The 21,521-nt window shown below is 42.0% G+C and overlaps 3 protein-coding genes across 7 annotated transcripts in view; 2 read left to right on the top strand and 1 right to left on the bottom strand.

Annotated features, from left to right (window-relative positions):
• The window catches only part of slc20a2 (solute carrier family 20 member 2), a 37,441-nt gene extending 29,800 nt beyond the window's left edge, over positions 1-7,641 (bottom strand). For 2 of the 3 annotated variants that reach the window (XM_079732159.1, XM_079732161.1), the window contains exon 1: positions 4,646-4,925. The gene's annotated coding sequence lies outside the window, so the exon portion shown is untranslated. Of the gene's footprint in view, positions 1-4,645; positions 4,926-7,548 lie in introns of those variants that run through there. The other variant, XM_079732160.1, reaches the window with a different exon arrangement.
• Positions 7,642-8,037: 396 nt separating this feature from the next.
• Positions 8,038-19,731, top strand: mthfd2l (methylenetetrahydrofolate dehydrogenase (NADP+ dependent) 2 like; the record flags this gene model as incomplete). 3 transcript variants are annotated; one of them, XM_079754532.1, is made up of 8 exons in its annotated part: positions 8,038-8,059; positions 9,836-10,020; positions 10,606-10,728; positions 11,737-11,889; positions 14,249-14,356; positions 17,822-17,914; positions 18,662-18,787; positions 19,260-19,731. In XM_079754532.1, 7 exons carry the CDS (start codon positions 9,867-9,869, stop codon positions 19,373-19,375), a joined length of 873 nt encoding a protein of 290 aa, XP_079610658.1. In that variant the 3' UTR covers positions 19,376-19,731. The 3 variants fall into 3 exon arrangements, with proteins under 3 accessions (XP_079610658.1, XP_079610656.1, XP_079610657.1); XM_079754530.1 differs by lacking the exon at positions 8,038-8,059 and adding an exon at positions 8,640-8,794; XM_079754531.1 differs by lacking the exon at positions 8,038-8,059 and adding an exon at positions 8,652-8,794 and having other exon boundaries at positions 9,836-10,024; positions 10,601-10,728.
• A 718-nt stretch (positions 19,732-20,449) lies between these two features.
• nrg4 (neuregulin 4) overlaps positions 20,450-21,521 on the top strand; it is a 1,955-nt gene continuing 883 nt past the window's right edge. Inside the window, exons 1-3 of the mRNA XM_079753924.1 lie at positions 20,450-20,770; positions 20,978-21,112; positions 21,338-21,461. Of these exons, the coding sequence (XP_079610050.1) occupies positions 20,737-20,770; positions 20,978-21,112; positions 21,338-21,461 (293 nt within the window). The 5' untranslated portion in view covers positions 20,450-20,736. The remainder of the gene's footprint in view (positions 20,771-20,977; positions 21,113-21,337; positions 21,462-21,521) is intronic.

Here is a 21,521-nt window from a genome sequence, read left to right as displayed (position 1 = left end):
TGTCCATAGCCAAATTGTCTCCAAACCAGAGACCTTTACCACCATTGGTCTGCTCTATGAGGGAACCAAATCCAGTTGCCACAAGCACGTGTTCGCAAAAACAATGTACTTTCTTACAAACCCTGGACAACACTGTGTTCAAAAAACAAATCTAGAAAATTACAAAACCTTAAACATTATAATTAACAAACTGGTTGAACTTGCTTGAGCTGCCTCCACAGCACTATTACAGCTTGAACACACCATTTTAGGTTGAAAGCAAACACAAGCCAAGGTTCACAAAAACATACATCCTTAACTTGTTTTTGTGGCGTGTCGAGACACCTGTACACTATTGTCAGTGTGCGGGCCTCTCCCTGGTCTAACAGTCCTGCTAGCTCCCATTGATACTATAGGAGTCCTCACCCTCTATAAGTTCACCACCCCTAACCCCTTAGCTTTTAAAGTGTCACATATCCAGAGCTGGCCCTCTGTTGCTGAACGCAGTGGAGGGAGGGAAATTATTGAGCTAGAAATAGCCATGCCACATAACCTTGTCCAGTAATACATCTGCCATTTTAAGTTACCATTACATAATAACTTGCCAAACAAATGACAATAAATTGTGTTCATTTAGCCCAGCACAGACAGCTCCAATATGGAGCCAGACAGATTGCGGTGGATTGGTTTATACAACTTAAGAGACACACCTTCCATTTTGACACACCTTGAAAGGGCTGACCTCAGCTTTGTGTGTGCCGACACAAACACCTGTTTCAACATTTCAAGCTTAAGGGAAACTATATTAATTGGGGTTTCCCTTTCTGGGATTTTGTGACAAACACATAGCTTGAGTGCATGGTATATAAGCAATTTATCACCAGGCTACCATTTAATAGTGAATAAGCATGTCAATTAAATTTTGGTTAAAATAAATACACATATAATTTGCTTATGCAACTTTGTAACTTTGTCTGACTTCCTATGCCTTTCTCCATCCACTACCGGGCTGTAAGCAATCAACAACATTTTTCTCTATGACCCGGGGTCAAGGCAACGACTTGAATTGAAATATTTGAACTTTCCCGCAAATTTCGCTAGATGCTGAATCACACGGTTTTCGCGGGCAACCTCGCCCAAGTAACGCGAGTAGAATATTCGCTTCACTTTTGGTGTTTAAGCACCATTAGCGTCTAGAGGTAAGCCTAGCTGTCCCCTCAACCATTAAGCCTTATTTATAGAAAGGTAAAACATCCAGTAGGCATCTCAAAAATCCATGTTGCTTCTTAAATCGAATGGCAACACATCTTTAAAGTAACTAACAACAGACCATCCCATAGAATAAAAAGAAAAAAGCTTTTATACTGCTCTGATGAGCAGTTGTCAGAAAAAGACACTGGTTGATTAATATATGCTAGTAATAAGCAAGCACAGCTCTAGCCATTTATTTTAGGAATGACTTAAGGTATAATATTTGTTGAACTTAGTTTTATAGTATTATTGTTCAGTTTCGCAGGTAGTGTGATTTGTGTAGAGCAGCAGAAACAGACTCATTTGCAGATATTATCCATTTTTAGTTATTTTACATGAGATGAGACATCAAATTGCTATCTTAACGCAGACATACGTCCATGGTACTAATCAATATTGTAATAAACAGCATTTTGATGAGTTAAATGTTCATTGTCAACTTAGTCACCCCAAAACTCAATATAGCAGTGTAATTACTGAAGGCATTAAGGAAACCAGTTTGGATGTTCCCATGTCAAGTTCTCACAAGCTCAGAAAACCTCCTCCTCCTCCTCTACACATTGTTGCATGTCATTAAACATGCTTCAGTTCATTTCAGGCAACAAGTAAAACAAACATTTTTACAGTGTTCACTTGTAGTTCAAGTGCCAAAACACAGAACCATCCAAACAAAGGACTCTCAATATCTTGTCCATGGCCTATCATGTGACGTTGCCATGGCGAAGAGGATCTGAGACATAACAGTGTGATTGTGTTCCAAGGGCGAGGTGGGCCGATCAGAGAGAAGGGGACTGTTCTCTGACTGCGGCAGTGCCAGGCCCAGTACCAACTGCCATCCATACCACAGAGACAAAGACACACCCACACTAGTAAACTCAACAGGGCCCCCATCGTCCAGGAAAGCAGTGGGGTGTTCCAGTAAGGGTGTTTTCCATACAGTCTTATTTTCCCAATATCACACATTGGCACGGCCATAGGAAAAGCTTTTTTTGTTCTGTTTAAGAGACACTGAGTGATCAAGTGATCAAATGATAATGTACATAGATACATACATTACATTTTGGTACGTAATAGGTTACTAATTTTATAAAAAAAAAACATCAGTCTTTCTGTCTTTGAAAAAGTTTCATGTATATATCCTAAACATACATGAAATACATCAATTAGAATGTAGAAAATTCGAATGGAGAAGATCCTTCATTGTACGGTGTGGTCTCAGATAAACTAAGCTGTGGTCTGAAAGAAGCGGTGGCGCTAGAGGTTGGTCAGGCCCTCACCACTATGGAGGAACTATAAACAGATAAATCACGAGTACTTAATACACACACACACACACACACACACACACACACACACACACACACACACACACACACACACACACACACACACACACACTTAGGAAACACCTGCCTTTCTCAGCACCTTGTTTGACATGAAAAAACAGGACACAGATTACACACATTTCCTCCATACAAATGGACCACCACATCATTCTCTCAAACACAGTCTTTAAGGCGTTACACTGATTACGTCCCGGCACCGCAGAAACCGCAATTCAATGTGAATCACTTTTTGGGGTATTACTGTGTCATGAGTGCTCCACACGGGGGATTAATAAAGTTGTATCTAAGACCTGCCCTGACACACACACCCTTGCCTTAACTGTTTTCGTTACTTCTAAAGCCTATGGCTTGGGTGAAGGTTTTGCAGTCTAAGTAACTGTTAAGCGAGTCCTCTCGAGAGTCACATATTACAGAAGTTAAAACCTTTACATTACGTGCAATAAAGTTCCTATTCTATGGTCTTGCGTAATGTTAACTGTGTTTAAAAAATAGGAATTGCAGTCAAAAGAGTAAAGAAAAATAAGTAAGATAGGAAGTATTTAATCTGGCAATCTTATCATAATATAGTACTACTTGTCATATCCGTCTATATCATATGCTAAACTTTATGACTAGATAGGGAGAGATAATGAAATTAACGTCTGGTATTGTCTGACCTCTGTACATGTTTACACTTCAGTAACAACAGCCTAGTAAAATAATGAATGTAATAACATTATTGTAAATAATGAAGGCGCATACCTCCCATATTACTATACCTTATTGCAAAATAAATATTAACCATTAACTCAATACAGTCCCTTGCTACCTTGTCTGTTACTAAGGCCATTGAATGAGATTCGCCCCAAAGGAGTCAGGAGATTTATTAAACTTAAATGGGACATATTATACCACCAGGCGTGAGAGTGATTAACCTTAAAAGCCTGAAAATCTGCCCCATATGACATCACTAGTGGGCGTGTCCACCTAGATCTGTGCTGGATAGATGAGCAACGTTTACTTCAGTCCGCTGGGTCTGCTGGTAGACTGATCTATCCAGCACAGATCTAGGTGGACACGCCCACTAGTGATGTCATATGGGGCAGATTTTCGAAACGCTAATCACACTCATACTTGGTGGTATAATATGTCCCCTGTAAGTATTGCAGAAAACTACACAAGTGTTTTTCTTGATACATTTAAACGCTGCCTGCAGTGAATGGCGACGAAAGAAAGTCATCCTTCATGCAACAAAGTCCAGGCTACAATATTGACTGCCTGAATGTGCCAGGAGTGAACGGGGTTATTTGTCCCCTGAATACTCGTTTGTAGCACATGGTCTAGAGTGCTTGTCGTGACATCTAGGCTATATCCTACATGTACTTGAGCCCTGTTTGCATGGACTCCACCGAGCACAGGCACGTCATCTTTTCACCACATTTGGTGTGGCACTCGTGTTGTACACTACTGCTTCTGCGCATGCCCAGCTGCGTCGGCTATAGCTGCCTCCTGCTAGTCAACACTATCGCACAAGAAAATGTCTCGACCGAATGAGTACAAAACCAAAAAAAACAGTGATTTCAGCCTTACACCGTAAGTGACCAACTGAAAGGCATCTTCTGTTGGCCCTTTGTGGCCTTCGGTACCCCGGCGGTTCGATGAGAATGGTGGACGAGCTCTAAAGGACAAAGCTAGTTTTCCTACCAGAGAAACGCACGTGCAGTTCTTCTCTACCACATATGGCTCTCGCGGCAACATTGTTGCATGGCCACTTCCAAAAAACGTCTCAACATACAGTGGCCATAATGACGTCTATCCGATTTGCCCACTCCAGTTGTATTATTTAGTTAGTAGGCGATGCCACGCAATGCATTATATCGCCATGAGCAAGCCCCCGCTATTCAGTATCCATGTGCCAGTTACAATACATTTTAATTATGTGTTTTTTAAGGCCTGCTCGCCTAAATGTGTATGCTCTTCTATGCAGACTAATTCCGTAGTACACTTTTCTTTTAACGTGAATTCCGTGGTACAATGTCGTTGACAACTGACAAGCAATGAAAAGATTAGACTACGGGGAATCTACTTACCAACAAGATAGCACAGCCAGGCAACGTGCCGTTCTTTCCTCCCCGAGTTTTTACCTCCTTAAGGGAGGTTGCCTTCTGCCTGCCTTCTGGGTTTTAGTGAATATGTAGACAATATCAAGATTCCTACACTCCCCGCCCAGAAAGCTCGCCCTCGACTCGATTCTAGCTACTAAATGTTGTCCTTCTATTTGCTCGCTTTCATCCGGGCGCTTAGGAGTCAGCGAGGCAGGCTTTGAATGAGAATGAGAAGCTAGCGCGTGAGTAAGAAACGAGTGTGGTGTTCAATCATCCCTGGGCGTTGTGATGTTGACATGTCGATTAGGACACACACACACACACACACACACACACACACACACACACACACACACACACACACACACACACTCCTTAATAAAGCATTTATTCCCAAAAATCAAAGAAGCCCTGTTATGTTAATTTATTCCAGATATTGCGGCAGTGAGTCACATAATTTAGATAATGTGGGCTACTTGTTGGGATTCGGAATTACATGTCCCTTATTTTGCAATTCAGTTATTATTAACACAGGTTGATGGATCTGGTGCACTTACTCGTAATGAAACTGTCTGTATTAGGACGTTATAGGAAGGATATCTTAAAACAATACCCCTGTCATGGTGTTTGACTCGATAATAAGGCAATATCTTTTAAAATGACTCCCTTTATGAATATCGCCACATGCGATGGAAGAACGGTGTTACGTAACGACAGTCAGTCGGTTAAGCAGTGCGTTGAAGAGAGCAGCCCTCGACATGGTCGGTTGTGAATGGAAAAGGGGCATGTAAATGTAGACTCAGTGACGCTGATCAATCTCGGATTGGCTGGAAATTCGTCAACTCGTCAATTGGCTGGAAAATACAACCCCAAAAATAAAGTCTTTGTTTGAACCGCGGCTGACCCGTCGGCAGAGAGACACGCCCCTTTCCCTAAAGTGCGCAGAATGCAACAGTTTGTAATTTTTCTGTGTGCGGACTGGTTTCGACTAACTTTCGTTTGCTGTTTGTAAATCTCGTATTTTGCTGTTGAAGATTTGTTGGAGCAGGTTAGAAGTAGGGAAATTTAGGCCAAGAGATGGCCCAACCATAGTAACACAACACAAGTTACACACACACACACACACACACACACACACACACACGCACACACACACACACACACACACACACACACACACACACACACACACACACACACACACACACATTCCTCCACAAAGGGACAACTACAACGAGCCATCTCAACAAATGTATTACATTGTATATCTGGTTTTCAATTGATTTGCAACCCATCCACAAGGGAAGGAAGCAGTTAACGACTTTCGCTGAATCAAAAACTGGCATTGAGATAGACCATATAAGTGAGCATATGAATCACATATTTGCCAACAACCATTTGACAACTAACTCATTTTAATGCAGCTTGAATGTGATTTGGAATGGTTCTGTATCAGCAGCCTCTCACATCAATTCACAATGCCAATTAGTGTTGCATCGTTGTTGAATTCTTGTAGTTTTGCTTTGTAGTGAATGCTCTATCTTTGATTATGACATGACTCCCCCTGTTGGCAGGGGAGTGACGTGCCTAATAAACTTGTCGAGAAATTGTACTTACAAATAAAATTATCAAAGGGATAGCGATATCTCTGTTGAAACATAAGCTATTTAAATGTTTGGTTTCAGAATGGCCAAATGATCGCTCGAATTTGTCACGTGACTAAATAACTTACATCTAGAAGCAGTGCTTATCTTTCTGTTTGATCTTAGTATGTTGTAACCCTATTTGAAGGAAATAAAGATGATAATTTCCCAATACAATAACTGATCATTTGTAATGGCTAATTAGGTTTTAAGAGTCAGAGGCAGACGGACAGACTATGTAGTCCTATTTATTTTGCTTATCTTATAAATGTATTTTATTATGTGATATGTTGGCTTATTATGGTTATGTTTTGTATTTATTCTTCAAGGGAATTATTGAGATTGTCATTCACATTCAGCATCACTAGTAGTTGCTCACCAGTTGACTGCCCAGTGACAGGTAACGATATTCAGATTATTATGGTTATGGGATGGAATGATGTCAACAAGGCAGCCTCACCTCTGGTGAAGCAGGTTTCCTTATCTGCCTCAGTAAAACACATGGTGTGTGTGTGTGTGTGTGTGTCTGTCTGTCTGTCTGTCTGTCTGTCTGTCTGTCTGTCTGTCTGTCTGTCTGTCTGTCTGTCTGTCTGTCTGTCTGTCTGTCTGTCTGTCTGTCTGTCTGTGTGTGTGTGTGTTCTTCACCATGTCAAAGAACTGCTCGTCTTTTATGCTGATGTTGTTTCTGAACAGACAACCTACAATCTCTCTCACACACACACACACACACGCGCGCGCGCGCGCGCGCTACCTTCTCGATAATGCAGATTTTATCCGTTCAACCAAGGACACAATCATCTCCATTGGGACCTGAGGAAGCTTGCGGCTGAATTTGATCAAGTTTCTAAAATATGAATAGATATTCATACATATTATTAGACTTGTAAAGTGCCATTGTTTAGTAGCCTTTTCCACCTATACGCCTTTGTTTATGCTATATTTGTCAAGATTGTGAGTTGAGGTTGAGGTTTGAAATGTTATCAGGTTTGGAAATCATATTTCCTGTCAAAAAGGAGTGCGTTAAAAAGTGAAAACCCAGCATTAACAATAATCTTTGAGTCGATTCATTATCCATCTCGTATTACATACATATACATAAATGCATACAAATGTCATACTCTATTTGAATGGGTTTCTGCACATGCAAGGGAAGCTTTAACGCCAAAAAAAAAAAGCACATATAGTTGATTATCCTGTGCAGTATATTAGCGAGGAAGTCAGTCCAGGGGAGGAAATTATGCTCACCTGCTCACTTAAGGCAAGTCGTTTCAGGAGTGTCGTACAAATGCGATGTGACTGATGATTTTTAGCGCAGATAATCAGTATGGAACTCCGGCTGATAACATTTCAGTCGGGGTAACATCTTGGTGTTCTAGCCCGGCTCACTCATGCGCTTTATGTTCTTAAGATCCGCCCCTATTAATATGTACTCATAGAGAAACACGGACTGATCCTCTGATACGACCTCGTATAATTTTCTCCATGGCTGTGGACAAGGCGCATGTCTCTCCGCTGAGTCACATGGATAGTGCCCCTTGACGACCCTCGGAGGGCAGTAATCAACTAACTACTCACAGCCTAGTCCTATAGGCTACACTTTCTTACCAAAAAACCCTCTAATTCAAATATTTGGTGGAGGATGGAGAACATACATAAGGAATATACACTTTCAAAACACGGAGTAAGAATCAAGTAAAATTCCTAAAGTAGGGTGCTGGAGAGACGTCAACACTGATTGCATATGTTTGTTTTGAAGGTAGGCCTACATTATTTATGAATAATAAATCGAAATTATTTAAAAATACAAATTTACTCGTCGTTCCGGTTAATACACCTCCTAGCTCAAGCATTGCTTGGACATTTAATGAGTTAGACCCCTTGGGCTGTTTGAGTGAGGATGTCTGGGGTAGGGGGTGAGAAATGCCCTCAGATTTTCAGCATAGACTAAGTCCATGGCTAAATTTGTATAACAATCACCCCAATTGAGATAGAACCCCTATATTTGTACGGCTATGAAATTAAACTGATTTGGGCAGAATGGTTGCCTTGCACTACTTATGGGTCAGATGTACAGCTTATTGTTATTATCAACAAATATATATATATATATATATATATATATATATATATATATATATATATATATATATATATATATATATAAAAGTAAATAAAATGTGGGCTTATAGTAGCCTAAATAATGCTTTAGTCTTTCAATAGGAGGCACTCTCTTGCGTGTGCCCCACAGAGAGACACACACACAAACAAACACGCACACACACACACACACACGCCGCGTGCGTACGCACTGGCACAACGACGCTATATACTGTTCGATGCACACAAACATGGCGGCCTCTGTTTCTCCGCTACGCTCCTCCTTTAGGATTTGTAACGGTTTCGCGTTACACCATCACTGCTGCCGAGGCAAACTACGGGTTCACAGAAAATATGAAAATCAGAGAAGGCATTTACACCAAACCGTTACAAGGTAGGATATAATAAATGATTCCCTATAGTTTTTTCGCTTGAAGAGATGCGATTTTGTGCCGGTGTACGAGCCAGCGTCACGTGGAAAGGATGGAAGTGACAGATTAGGCTGCGAGAGGATACTGATTTTTAGCGTTATCCCGGGCAACCGCGTCGCAATGTCCGGTCTCTTACTTCCTATACGGCAGATGACGAAGAAAAAATAACATATCAATAATGTTAATACAAGAAGAACAACAACAACAAAAACAACAACACAACACGGAGAATAAATATGGGTTTTTGACAACTCATTTGATAAAGCCATATCCGAAACGTCCATCGGACATCCCTCTATTAAAAGTCCCTCCCCCTTGTTACTCTCGCCACTAAACCCATGCAACTGATAGTTCCGCCCTCTCTCTTCCTAGTAACGCTCATTTGGAGCATCCCGTCCAGGGATGCCGTGTTGCCATGAATAGCCTGGGAACCAGGTTAGTGACAAATAGTTGCACCGCAGCCGAGCAGGCGCAGGTTCAGCAGAAAGATAACCGTCGCTTCTCAGCACGATCACACATTTGACAGTTGTGTCAACAAAGCTCTTCACATTGCGCATCCAACTGAAGATTCAATGTACTATACACGTTGTCGAGGCTGTGGAAAAATCATGGATGTGAAGAGTATATACAGCATTTGCTGAGGACAGCGTGTGAATCTGTCAAGGTGAAGGGGTGGGGAATGACAGGCATGTCCTCGATGTGTAGCTTAACGTCACGGACACCTGTGTGTTAGGTCTTTGCCTTAAACCTTGCACGTGTGTTAATTGGTCGTTGTTTCAACTGTCTGTTCATACCAAACACATTAATCATAAAGACGCACTAAACATATAATAAACATTTTCACATTTTAAACCAAATGACAAAAATGTGAGTCATCCAAAGATGCATTTTGATAATGGTTTGTTTGGTAACAATCTGTGTGTGTGTGTGTGTGTGTGTGTGTGTGTGTGTGTGTGTGTGTGTGTGTGTGTGTGTGTGTGTACGGCTGCGTGTTTCTCTTGCAGACATGCGGCTGTGGTGATTTCAGGGACAGAGATGGCTCGCCAACTTCACAGGGAGATCCAGCGCGACGTGGAAGAGCTGGTCACTCAGGGCAACATGAGGCCCCACCTGGGGGTTATCCTAGTGGGTGACGACCCTGCCAGTCGAACCTATGTGAAGAACAAGACCCGGGCCGCCAGTTTACTGGGTCAGTGTCAAACACAACCGCTGCACCTATTATATCCCTAGGGGCCATCCTGGTTTTAATCGCTAGCTGATTGGGGGGAACTGAGTGTGAAATATTCACATTCAGTTCCCCCTACCCAGCTCACCTATAGAACCAAGATGGCCACTTGGTGATTGAGGCCCAAAGTGGCCACTTCCTTGAAATATAGTGTTCCAAAAGATTTCCCACAATGATTAAAAAACAAGAACAAGAACAACGCAGCATTCTGCATCCAGTATCTCCATCCTGTGATGCGGGCCGTTTCAAACATGACACAGCAAAACCTCACACATGAACGAACAAATACACAAAAATACAAAATCAAGCTCACACAGCGACATGCTTGACTGTGTGTGTTTGTGTGTGTGAGTGCTCACACATACACACCTACCTCCTCGGTGTGTATGCCTGTGCGTCCGTGTCTGTGTTTGTGTGTGTATGTGTATGCGTGTGCGTCCTCGTCCATGTATGTGTGTGTGTGTGTGTGTGTGTGTGTATGCGTGTGCGTCCTCGTCCATGTGTGTGTGTTTGCGTGTGCGTCCATGTTTGTGCGTGTGTGTACTGCAGGTATCTCCAGCGACACGGTGGTGCGGCCAGGCACGGTGTCCCAGAAGGAGCTGCTGGGGCTCATAGACCAGATGAACCGCGACTGGAGGGTCAGCGGGCTGCTGGTGCAGCTGCCTCTCCCAGGTAAACACCCCCACCCCCCGCACCTGCTGGCTTACACACCAGGACATCACAATGACATCACTTTATCTGACTTTCCTATAGCTGCCCTGCCGTAAATTGTAAATAGCACATGGGCTGCATTTATATATGCCTGACATTCACCCATTCATGCACACGTTCACACACCGACAGCAGAGTCAACCATGCAAAGCGACAGCCAGCTTGTCGGGAGCAGTGAGGGTTAGGTGTCTTGCTCAGGGACCCCTCGACACTCGGGGATCGAGGGTCGAACTAGCAACCTTTCGGTTACCAGCAAAACCGCTCTACCTCCTGAGCCACTGCCATCAGGGGTCGGGGAATCTTTTAGTTGGCGGTTAAACAATTTAAATTTTCGTGAAGTTGTGCCTGGATGAGTCAAAGACGAGTAAGCATAGTTATCATTGAGGCTTTTTTAGATCCTAAGTTATAACAATACGACAACCCAGAGAGTTGGACACAAGCAGTCTGAGAGCAGGCTGAGTCAAATCTGGGTGCTGGATCAAAGATTAGTGTTGTGGCAACACACACTACAATTTAGTCACTCTCTCTCAAGCCAATTTCAAGTAGTTAATTGAACAAGGCATAAATGGTGTAGATTCAGAATGGAGGGAGAGGGAGAGGTAGCCTTCAGCAGATGCCCTCTAGTTGTAGTGTCTGTTGTGGCCACCAGAGGGGGCAGTTGGGAGAAGCATGGTGGTGGTGGTGGTCAGATAGAACCCAGGCCCTCAAGTTCTTCCCCTCAAGTAAGTAGCTCTCTTCCGATTCCTCACTGGAGTTCTAGATACGACAGATAATGGAAGGTGGGAGTGTGCCACTTGTTGGAGCACTCGGAGAGTAAACGTCCGTCAACTGATTTAGTTGACATGGGGGTGGCTGGGTGGCTGGAAGACTGTTCACCACATGACCACATACAACATCTTTTACAGACATCGGATTCAGCAGTAACCTGTTGTCTACTGCCCCCCTCCCCCTCTCTCCCTTTGGCTGTAGCCCACATAGATGAGCGGGCGGTGTGCAACGCCATCGCCCCAGAGAAGGATGTGGATGGCTTCCACATCGTCAACATCGGCAAGCTGTGCCTGGACCAGCGGTCCATGATCCCTGCTACCCCGGCCGCCGTCTGGGAGATCATCAAACGGGCAGGTAAACGCTCACACATGGTGATGTCGTTTTTTCTACATTAATGCAATTCAAATTCATGCAACGATGCATCGAATGACCAAGGAAATAACGTTGTTATTAATCACGTCTTAAATATACTTTTTCTTATTTTCCATCGTGAATAAGTGGTCATATTTTTGTGCCAACCTTGCCCATGGCTACAGTTGCTTCTACTATGTGCAAGAGTATGATTACCGGTACACATGTAGTTTACGTACAAGTGTGTTCGTCAGAAATGTATCTAGTCCATTTCTGTTGTTGCTGCACTATATCCTCGGGAAATATGGAGGTCAAATTCCCATTATGTTGGCTCACACATGCAAGATGACAATTCCTCATCATCCCGTAATAAACACTAGATTTAGCTAAACAATTCTGACTCCCTAAACTTGGAGCCTTTGACTATACTGCTCAGTAACGGGCACCTTGCCCTGTCCCACCATTGCTTTTCCACTAGATGGGGCTCAACCATAAACCTTTCAGCACTCACTACCTCTGCTCTAGAGGAAGTAGGGCTTTCGTGAAGGAGTCCCTCATGGCATTCTTTAATTTAATTCAAACTGTATTGTCAAGTCTTACATTCATGTAGAATCATGTTGGTGTTCATTGTTCACTCAAATGTAGCAATTCTCAAAACGCTTTCCACATTATTTTTTACGAGACAAACAAAATTCCAACCAACGAGCGTTAGAGAAATCCACCCCATCAAGAGAGCATAATTTCTCTTCATCCAGCCGACAGTGAATAGAGTAATTAGGAGGGGCGAGACATTGTGGTGCCTTACTTTGCTGCAGGTCATAGTCGGAAAACTCTAAATTTGACATGCCTAGAATTAAGACATAATTCAACCAATGCTCTTTGTGACTAACATAAAGAGGGCAGTACACATCCACCTTTATTAATAATTTTTAGTGCATGACATTCAAATTAAACTGCCTGTCCATCAACGTCTTCTTTAAAAAAACAGAAACAAATATTAGTAACCCGTTACTGTAATAATACATTAGTTAACCATAATCCACATTATTGTATAGCATTAGCCTAGGGTTTAGGGTTAGAGTTAACCTTAACCCTATTCTATAATGTATAAATTAATAACTTAGTTAACATGAACTCCATTAGTAAACATGACCAATAGGAAATTGTTAATAAACGGTTGGTTAATGCTTATTAATGTATTAACTATTTTCAATGAATGTCTTATTAAAGGGTAATTCCGGTGTAAAATGGATTTGGGATATGTTTTGTATGATAACGAGTTGAAACGTTAGTTTTGGAGCACAAAATCCGCATATAGATGCATTCTTCAGTTGGCTGTTTTTATAAATAGATAGGTAGATTAGGTAGATTGACGAACACAGAGATTGTGACATTCGTCAGCAACACGCAAACTCTGTGTTCGCCAATCTACTTATTGAGTCTTAAAAACAAAATGGCGTCGACGGGTGATCTACTGATGGTATTGTGTGTATAAAATGTCCTTTTTAATAAACAATCTGTACACTTACAAAGTTCTCAATGCCTCGTTTTATATGTTAAGACCCTTATTATACTACCAAAGAAGTGTCAGGCTACTTTTAGCCTTTTAAGTGGTTTAAAATAGCGATTTAGTTTTAACCATAACCAGTGCCCCCATCTTTCCAAGGTTATAGCATTTTGATACAATCAGCTAAAAACAGCCAACTGAAGAAAGCGTCTATATGCGTTTTTTGTGCTCCAAAACGAACGTTTAAACTCGTTATCATACAAAACATATCCCAAATCCATTTTACACCGGAATTACCCTTTAATGTACCCTTATTTTCCAAGTGTAAGGTATCCACACACATTGTGGGGTTATACTATACGTATACGGGAAGCCTAACCCTCTCTTGGACGCAAACATTAAAATCAACCACTGCTCAGATGGAGCCTCACACTCCACACACACCATGGCGTTATACAATAAGTGTTCGAGAAGCATAACCCTCTCCTGGACCCGGCAATCAACATCAGCAGCTTCCCAGACAGAGCTCCACACATCCACACACTCCTTGCCCCCGATGTCCCTTTGTCGGGACGTCAAAGAGTACAGCTAAAGGCTATTTGACTTACAAAAAGAATGCTAACTGCGTACGGAGCAGACTGGAACGTTCACAAACTGTTTCACTGCGACTGGCAAAACCATTTTACCACCATCAGTGCTAGTGATCAGATCACTAGCATGTGTGTTATCCAAATAACCACCTTTACTGAGCCTCGTGTTTTCACATTACTCCAATAACTTGCTACAATGTAATATTACAAGATTACATTTAAAGCATTACAAATGCCTTTATTGTGTTCACTTTTTCCCGCACAGGTATAGAAACAGCGGGAAAGAATGTTGTCGTTGCCGGGCGATCCAAAAATGTCGGCATGCCCATCGCCATGTTGCTGCACACCGACCGATACCATGAACGTCCAGGAGGTAGGAGTGAGTGTGTGTGTGTGTGTGTGTGTGTGTATGTATGGTGGACATGAATGCGTGTGTTTGTGTGCATGTATGTGGACTTGTGTGTATGTGTGTGTTCCTGCGTTTGTGTGTGTGTGTGTGTGTATATGTGTTTTCGTGTGTTTATGCGTTTGTATGCATGTGTGTGTATTCGTTTGTTCCTGCATGTATGTGTGGGTGATACTGTGTGCGTTGCATCCTGACTTAGGAATACGGTTCCAGTTAGAATGAAGGAAATCCAGTCATTTGCTCTGAATGGATGTTCCGGTTACCATACCAGGGGTGTGTGTGTGTGCATGTGTGTGCTTTGATGTTGCCCCATCGTGGCGACAATCACCTGAACCAGGATGTTAGCACTAAGATAAATTGTACAATACGTCTCAGTGGCAGACGAAGGCCAATGTTTGCTCTGCTTGATTGGGTTAGGGGTGATGAGAAATAGGAAGTGCGTAAGAAGAGTTATAATCCCTTACCCCGCCACCACCACCACCTCCATCCTAGCTGGCAGCTCGCCTAGTTGTTTCTCCTAAGGCTCTAGGAAGAGGGAGCGGTTTAGGAGAGGTGTTTCAGGAATTTCCCTCAGGGGGAGTAGAAAGGTGTGTGTGTGTTTGTGTGTGTGTGTGTGTGTGTGTGTGTGTGTGTGTGTGTGTGTGTGTGTGTTTGTGTGTGTGTGTGTGTGTGTGTGTGTGTTTGGAGGGTTTGTTTGCCATGGGATGCAAGTAAACAAGAATCGGTGAACAAGCAGCCAATATTTGCCCTGATGAGTTGAGGCTCCCGACTCACTTCCTTAGTTCATGGGCGTGCTAGGACTCACACCGGATCTTATTCTCTTCCCCGCCTTCTCCTTCTTTATCACACCACGCATGAGGAAAGATTATGCAAGAAAGTGTATAATGTCACCATTGTGGGGAATATGGCAGGGTTTCCTCGACAGAGCTGTCCCCCTGCATCCGTTCAGCGTAGCGTACGGAGATAACAGGAAACGTTCCAGCATTCCTGACCGATAACCCTTCAGCATTGTCATCAACGAAAGTGATGAAATAATGTTTCATCATTTTTTTAAATTTTCTTTTGACTGTTCAACCCCATTTCTAAACAAGCTTGATTATGGCTATAACGTTGACACTTTTATATTTAGGTGAGCATTTTTTCGTTTTTCATGGATGCATGTTTGTATGCATTTATCAAAAATTCCAATACAAAGGTTAATAGTATAAAGTTATGTAGTTGATAAGTATCTCTTAATTAGGAGAAAAGGGGCACATGTTTCTCATATGAATGCAATATACTTCTGTACAACAGACCTATATTATTTTAATTAATGCAATTCATCTATTATGGGCATATCCATGTCTGAATATGCCCATAAAATAACATTAAGGATGCATACATTTTCTAATATAGTAACATATTATCAAAACAGAAACCTTTGTGCATCAGTTGTGACCACAGTTACCCTCGCAAAGGACTGTAGAATGAAAAATGAAAAAAATATTCCACAGCAAGTGTGCACTAGCTCCCATCCACATTGGCATGTACTTTAATAAATGGTCTTGTTTCCACAGGACAGCATCCACATGCCTTTGTTAATGGGCTAGTCTAGACTGCTTGAACATTTGAACAATAATAAATGTGTTTATGAAGAACAGAGCCTCAGTGCAAACCAAATGGACGGCCCAAAAATCTGAACATGCTAATGGTGTCTGAGCAAGATATAGACATTATTCCATTTTTGATCCAAATTCCGTCACTTCACTGCATACCAAATGGCAATTTGAGTATGTGAAAACCATCACCCTGCCCTTTCCGTTGCTACAAGTTGGAGTGGTTCTTCCTCTATTCAGACCTGGGTCAACAGAAACCAGACAAGTGACAACATGCTGGACAGGTAGCAAGGCCTTTGATGTTGTTGAAGATAGGGGTTACCCCGGGAATCTGACTCACTTATACATTAGGATGCGGTCACCGCCCACTTCCTCTGGTGCCCCCAGATCAACTGGAACTACAGGAAGGCCTTATAGGGGCCCATGACCTTTAATCTCTCTCTCTCTCGATCTCTCTTTCTCTCTCACTTCTCTCGCGCTCTCTCTCTTTCTCTCACTCTCCCTCTTTCTCTCACTCTCTCTCACAGACAAACACACACACACACACACACACACACACACACACACACACACACACACACACACACACACACAGATATACGCATGGCTTTAGGAATGTGGGATGTGGAGAGTTCATATGCTGAGACTTGCTCTCTTGCACAGAGCCCTCTTCTTCTTCTCTTTCTTCCTTTTATTCTCTTTCTTCTTTTTCTTCATCTTCTTCTTCCTCTTCTTCTTCTTCTTCTTCTTCTTCTTCTCTTTCTTCCTTTCATTCTTCTTCTTCTTCTCTTTCTTCCTTTCATTCTTCTTCTTCTTCTTCTTCTTCTCGTTCTTCCTTTCATTCTTCTTCTTCTTTTTCTTCTTCTCTTTCTTCCTTTCATTCTTCTTCTCTTTCTTCCTTTCATTCTTTTTCTTCTTCTTCTTCTCTTTCTTCCTTTCATTCTTCTTCTTCTTCTTCTCTTTCTTCCTTTCATTCTTCTTCTTCTTCTTCTTCTTCTTCTCTTTCTTCCTTTCATTCTTCTTCTTCTTCTTCTTCTTCTCTTTCTTCCTTTCATTCTTCTTCTTCTTCTCCTTCTTCTTCTTCTTCTTCTTCTTCCTTTCATTCTTCTTCGTCTTCTCTTTCTTCCTTTCATTCTTTTTCTTCTTCTTCTTCTCTTTCTTCCTTTCATTCTTCTTCTTCTTCTTCTCTTTCTTCCTTTCATTCTTCTTCTTCTTCTTCTTCTTCTTCTTCTTCTTCTTCTTCTCTTTCTTCCTTTCATTCTTCTTCTTCTTCTTCCCTTTCTTCCTTTCATTCTTCTTCTTCCTTTCATTCTTCTTCTTCTTCTCTTTCTTCCTTTCATTCTTTTTCTTCTTCTTCTTCTCTTTCTTCCTTTCATTCTTCTTCTTCTTCTTCTTCTCTTTCTTCCTTTCATTCTTCTTCTTCTTCTTCTTCTTCTTCTTCTTCTCTTTCTTCCTTTCATTCTTCTTCTTCTTCTTCTTCCTCTTCGGTACTGAGTGTTATGTACATAATATAATTGAACATACCAGACTAAATATGTATTTGTTTTAAGAGTTAATAGCAAATGTTACCCGTAACAGTCGAGTCAATTCAATTTGTTTGTTGAGTATGAGAGCAGTACAAGGAAATGTGGAGAACTTATGCACGAAAACATAATTTAAATACAAGAAGAAGCAAAAAAAAGAAAATATAAGCTGAAGTAAAACAGAACTAGTGCCAACTAAGGCAGGTAGTCGTCATGATGGTATCATTGAATTAACAGTTGGGTATTGCGTATGTCATTCATTTCTTTTCAATCCCCCCCCCCCCACACACACACACTGTCACACACACACACAGGTGATGCCACGGTAACCATTGCCCACAGATGTACGCCCAGGGAGCGGCTGAAGGAACTGACTGGCTTGGCCGACATCATCATAGCAGCCGCGGGTAAATCACTCCGATGTCTCCTGAGCACCGAAACCGGCGCAAACCTGCCAACTGAAGTGTTGTTGGTTGATTTAGAACGGAGGTGTCAGTGCTGACGTAGATCCCAGATCCTCCAGCCAGCTTGGAAGCGGATGTTGACATGTGCAATGATCATTGTGAAATGCTAATTACACATTTGTAATTCAAAATAAATCACAGTAAATTAAAAGTGATAATAACTACTGATAGAACAGAAACATGTGTGTTTAGGTGGTAATAAGGTGCTATATTAAGATTTAATCCCAAATGAATCCTGGTCTTTCCAGTTCCACTCCGGGATTCCATGGCGGTTTGCACTTCACTTCCTCACGTGTTTTTTCTTATTGTGGCTGATAAGCATGTGTGTGTGTGTGTGCGCGTGTGTGTGTGTGTGTATTTAGGATTAGTGATTAGTGAATGTTGATTGGATAGGGTGCAGCTTCAGTTGTTGGTGGATGTCAGTTAGTTCATCCATTTCTATTAAATCAAAGTGAAGTATGAATTTTGTTCAGACTTGCTTCCTTTCTGGGATGGTTCCTAGTTTAGTATTTGCACTTCATGTGCACAAATTCATGTTATTTTGCAGTATCTACGATGTCTTTAGTCACACTTTCTTTGACCTGGATTATTTTGTAGAGCTCGATTTTGTACTCTTCTTACAAAATGTTGTTCCCAAATAAGAATAAAAAGACCCCCTCCCTTCCCGTATCCCATGGGTCCTCCTGCTAGGCATCCCTGGCCTCATCACGGCAGACATGGTCAAAGACGGCGCAACGGTCATCGATGTCGGCATAAACCGTGTCCGGGACCCGAAGACGGGCAAGATGAGACTCATTGGCGATGTGGACTTTGAGGGTAAATGACTTGATCGATCATAGAATCATTCGATTCACTGAAATCACCAGAATCATTAGAATCACTAGAATCACCAGAATTATTCCAATCATTAGAATCAGTAGAAAAACACACAAAAAAAATCAATATAATAATAATATTTTGACTCATTAGAATTCCTGAAATCAATAGAAAAACCAGCATCACCAGAATCAATAGAATCAAGTCTTCTTTTCAGACTTGATTCTAGAATCACTAGAGAGAAATGAAAATGTTGAAATGTTTCATCAGCACGTAGTCACCATGTCATTTTACCAGACAACTATTACTTCTCCCCCTCAAACCCTATAACTGCTCTCTGGATCCTGAAATTCCAGCATAACATGTTGTCAGCCGTGCACAGGGAACGGACCCATCCCTTGCCTTTGAACCGTGCTGCTCCACCCCCTTCGCTCACTTGGCCACTAACCACTCTGTGTTTCCGCGGCGACAGCTGTGAAGGAGAAGGCGGCCTTCATCACCCCTGTGCCGGGGGGAGTGGGGCCCATGACGGTTGCCATGCTGATGAAGAACACTGTGATGGCGGCACGCAACGCACTCACACATTGATGCACGTGCACGCCAACACACACACACATAGATATGTACAGACTTAGTAGATGTATTCATACATAGATAGCTACATATACAGAAATATACATAGATTGATAGATGAATATACACATATATACATACATAGATAAATGCATGTATAGCTAGAAGATGCATATGAATACATGCATACATGCATATACAGACAAACACATCCCTAGGCGGCGTCACACATACACACACACACACAAATACCCATACAGAGTGCATACATATTATAACCCGCAAACAAGCATGGACACGCTAGTACACAATACACACATTTATTTAAAGACACCCAAGAGGCCACAACTCCATACCTCCTGGGAATACCTCCCTACCTCCTTTGATATGTGCTTTGTTTCTATTGATAATTTATTCTTTTATTAATTTATTGCTTTAGCTATTGAGTTATTTATTTATTTATTACGATGATCACTTTTGAGGTTTTCAATTGTTTTTCTACCAAACCGGTCACTATTTCTGGACTATTCCAGATTGACCGGCCGTGTTCAGATGTTTTGATTAAACAGCTTTATTTAACATGGGGCAGTCGCTGTTTCTTTTAAGGGTGCTTGTATCACGTGCACTTTTACAGTGATACCTGGAGGGACATGTGAGGGATGTGTGTGTGTGTGTGTGTGTGTGTGTGTGTGTGTGTGTGTTTGCGTGCATTTGTGTGTATGTTTGTGTGTGTGTGCGTACACGTGTGTACACACGTGCGTGTGTGCCAGTGTGTGTGTGTGTCTGCATGCGTCACAACGGGTCATCAATAGTAACCTTCAAGAGAGTGCAAGTCCCCTAGTTAAACCTCTGATATCAATAACGTTCTACTGTCAACAAGTGCACAAAACATAAATCCAAGTATAACATTAAAACCAACCATCTTGTGTAAACCTATTACACAACCTACGGCACACATTAAAACCTGCTCTGTGCCAGGGGCCACACGCACCAGTAAAATCTAGGAATGCTTCCATGCAAGTTAGCTCAGATACAGAATAAATAGGAAAGGTTCAGGTTTTGCTCTAAAACATCTGCCCCACCCACTCATTCGCGTACACTTCCACTCTTGAACCTGTGTTGCTGCATGCCGCACTTGGAGGAGAACCATTTAGATGTAAATTCCATGAAAAGGAGGAAGGGACGAGCGTTACTTTTTTGGGAATAATCAAAACATGATTGGCTGTTTTTATCGTTACGGAGTTTCTTATGCAGTATATAAAGCCTGGACCTGCCTTTAACAACTCTGAACATCACATATCTCCACCTACGGAGTACCTGAGGGCGGTTGACTACTTTCAAACTACAACCACATCACACACACACTGGAAGGCAGCATGTGGCCATCAGGACAAGCCCCCACAGTAAATGGTGAGATTTTGGTGATTTTGACTTGTGTTTTCCTTTTTTTTTATCTGAAAGTATTAAAAAAGTAGTGCATTTCAAACCTGTACTGTTTTTAAATTCCTGGTATTGTTTATGAATTGATTTAGGTGACCTCTAGTCTGATCTTAATACTCTTAAAGTGAGGTCATGTTCCATGCCTCTAAGTGGCATCTGCCTCTGTGTGATCCCCAGCCATGGGATCCAGGGTTGGAGTACTGATCTTCCTGGCCACTGTAGGCCAGAACATCAGACTAGCGGACGGCCTCAAACACACCACCCTCAGCCCCTCTCCATCAGACCTCATGCTAATCACGCAAGCCGCAAAAAGTAAGAAGGTGCAAAGGGTCCTATTCCCCTTTCTAGCCAGATAGGGGAACTGGATTTGGAATTCTCGTCATAGATATATATTAATTATTTAACGGGTTTTGGTTGATGTTTACTATTTTGAAGAATTTTTCACGCAAACTTCCTTGGACAAAATGTTGAATTTATCTGTTATTGGAATGAGGTTATAAAGTGTGTGTGTCTCTCTCTCTCTCTCTCTCTGAGCAGACAGTACGAGGGAGCCCCCTGTTCTCCGCATGCACCATGCACCATGCAGGGAGGAGCATGCAAACTTCTGTTTTAACGAGGGCAGATGCATGTACCCACAAGACATGGAAATTCCCAGTTGCATGTAAGATACATAGCTTTCCACACACACACACACACACACACACACACACACACACACACA

Source organism: Pollachius pollachius (assembly GCF_949987615.1).
Source record: "Pollachius pollachius genome assembly, chromosome: 1".
Classification (NCBI taxonomy): Eukaryota; Metazoa; Chordata; class Actinopteri; order Gadiformes; family Gadidae; genus Pollachius; species Pollachius pollachius.
This window is presented reverse-complemented; position numbering and strand designations above follow the sequence as displayed.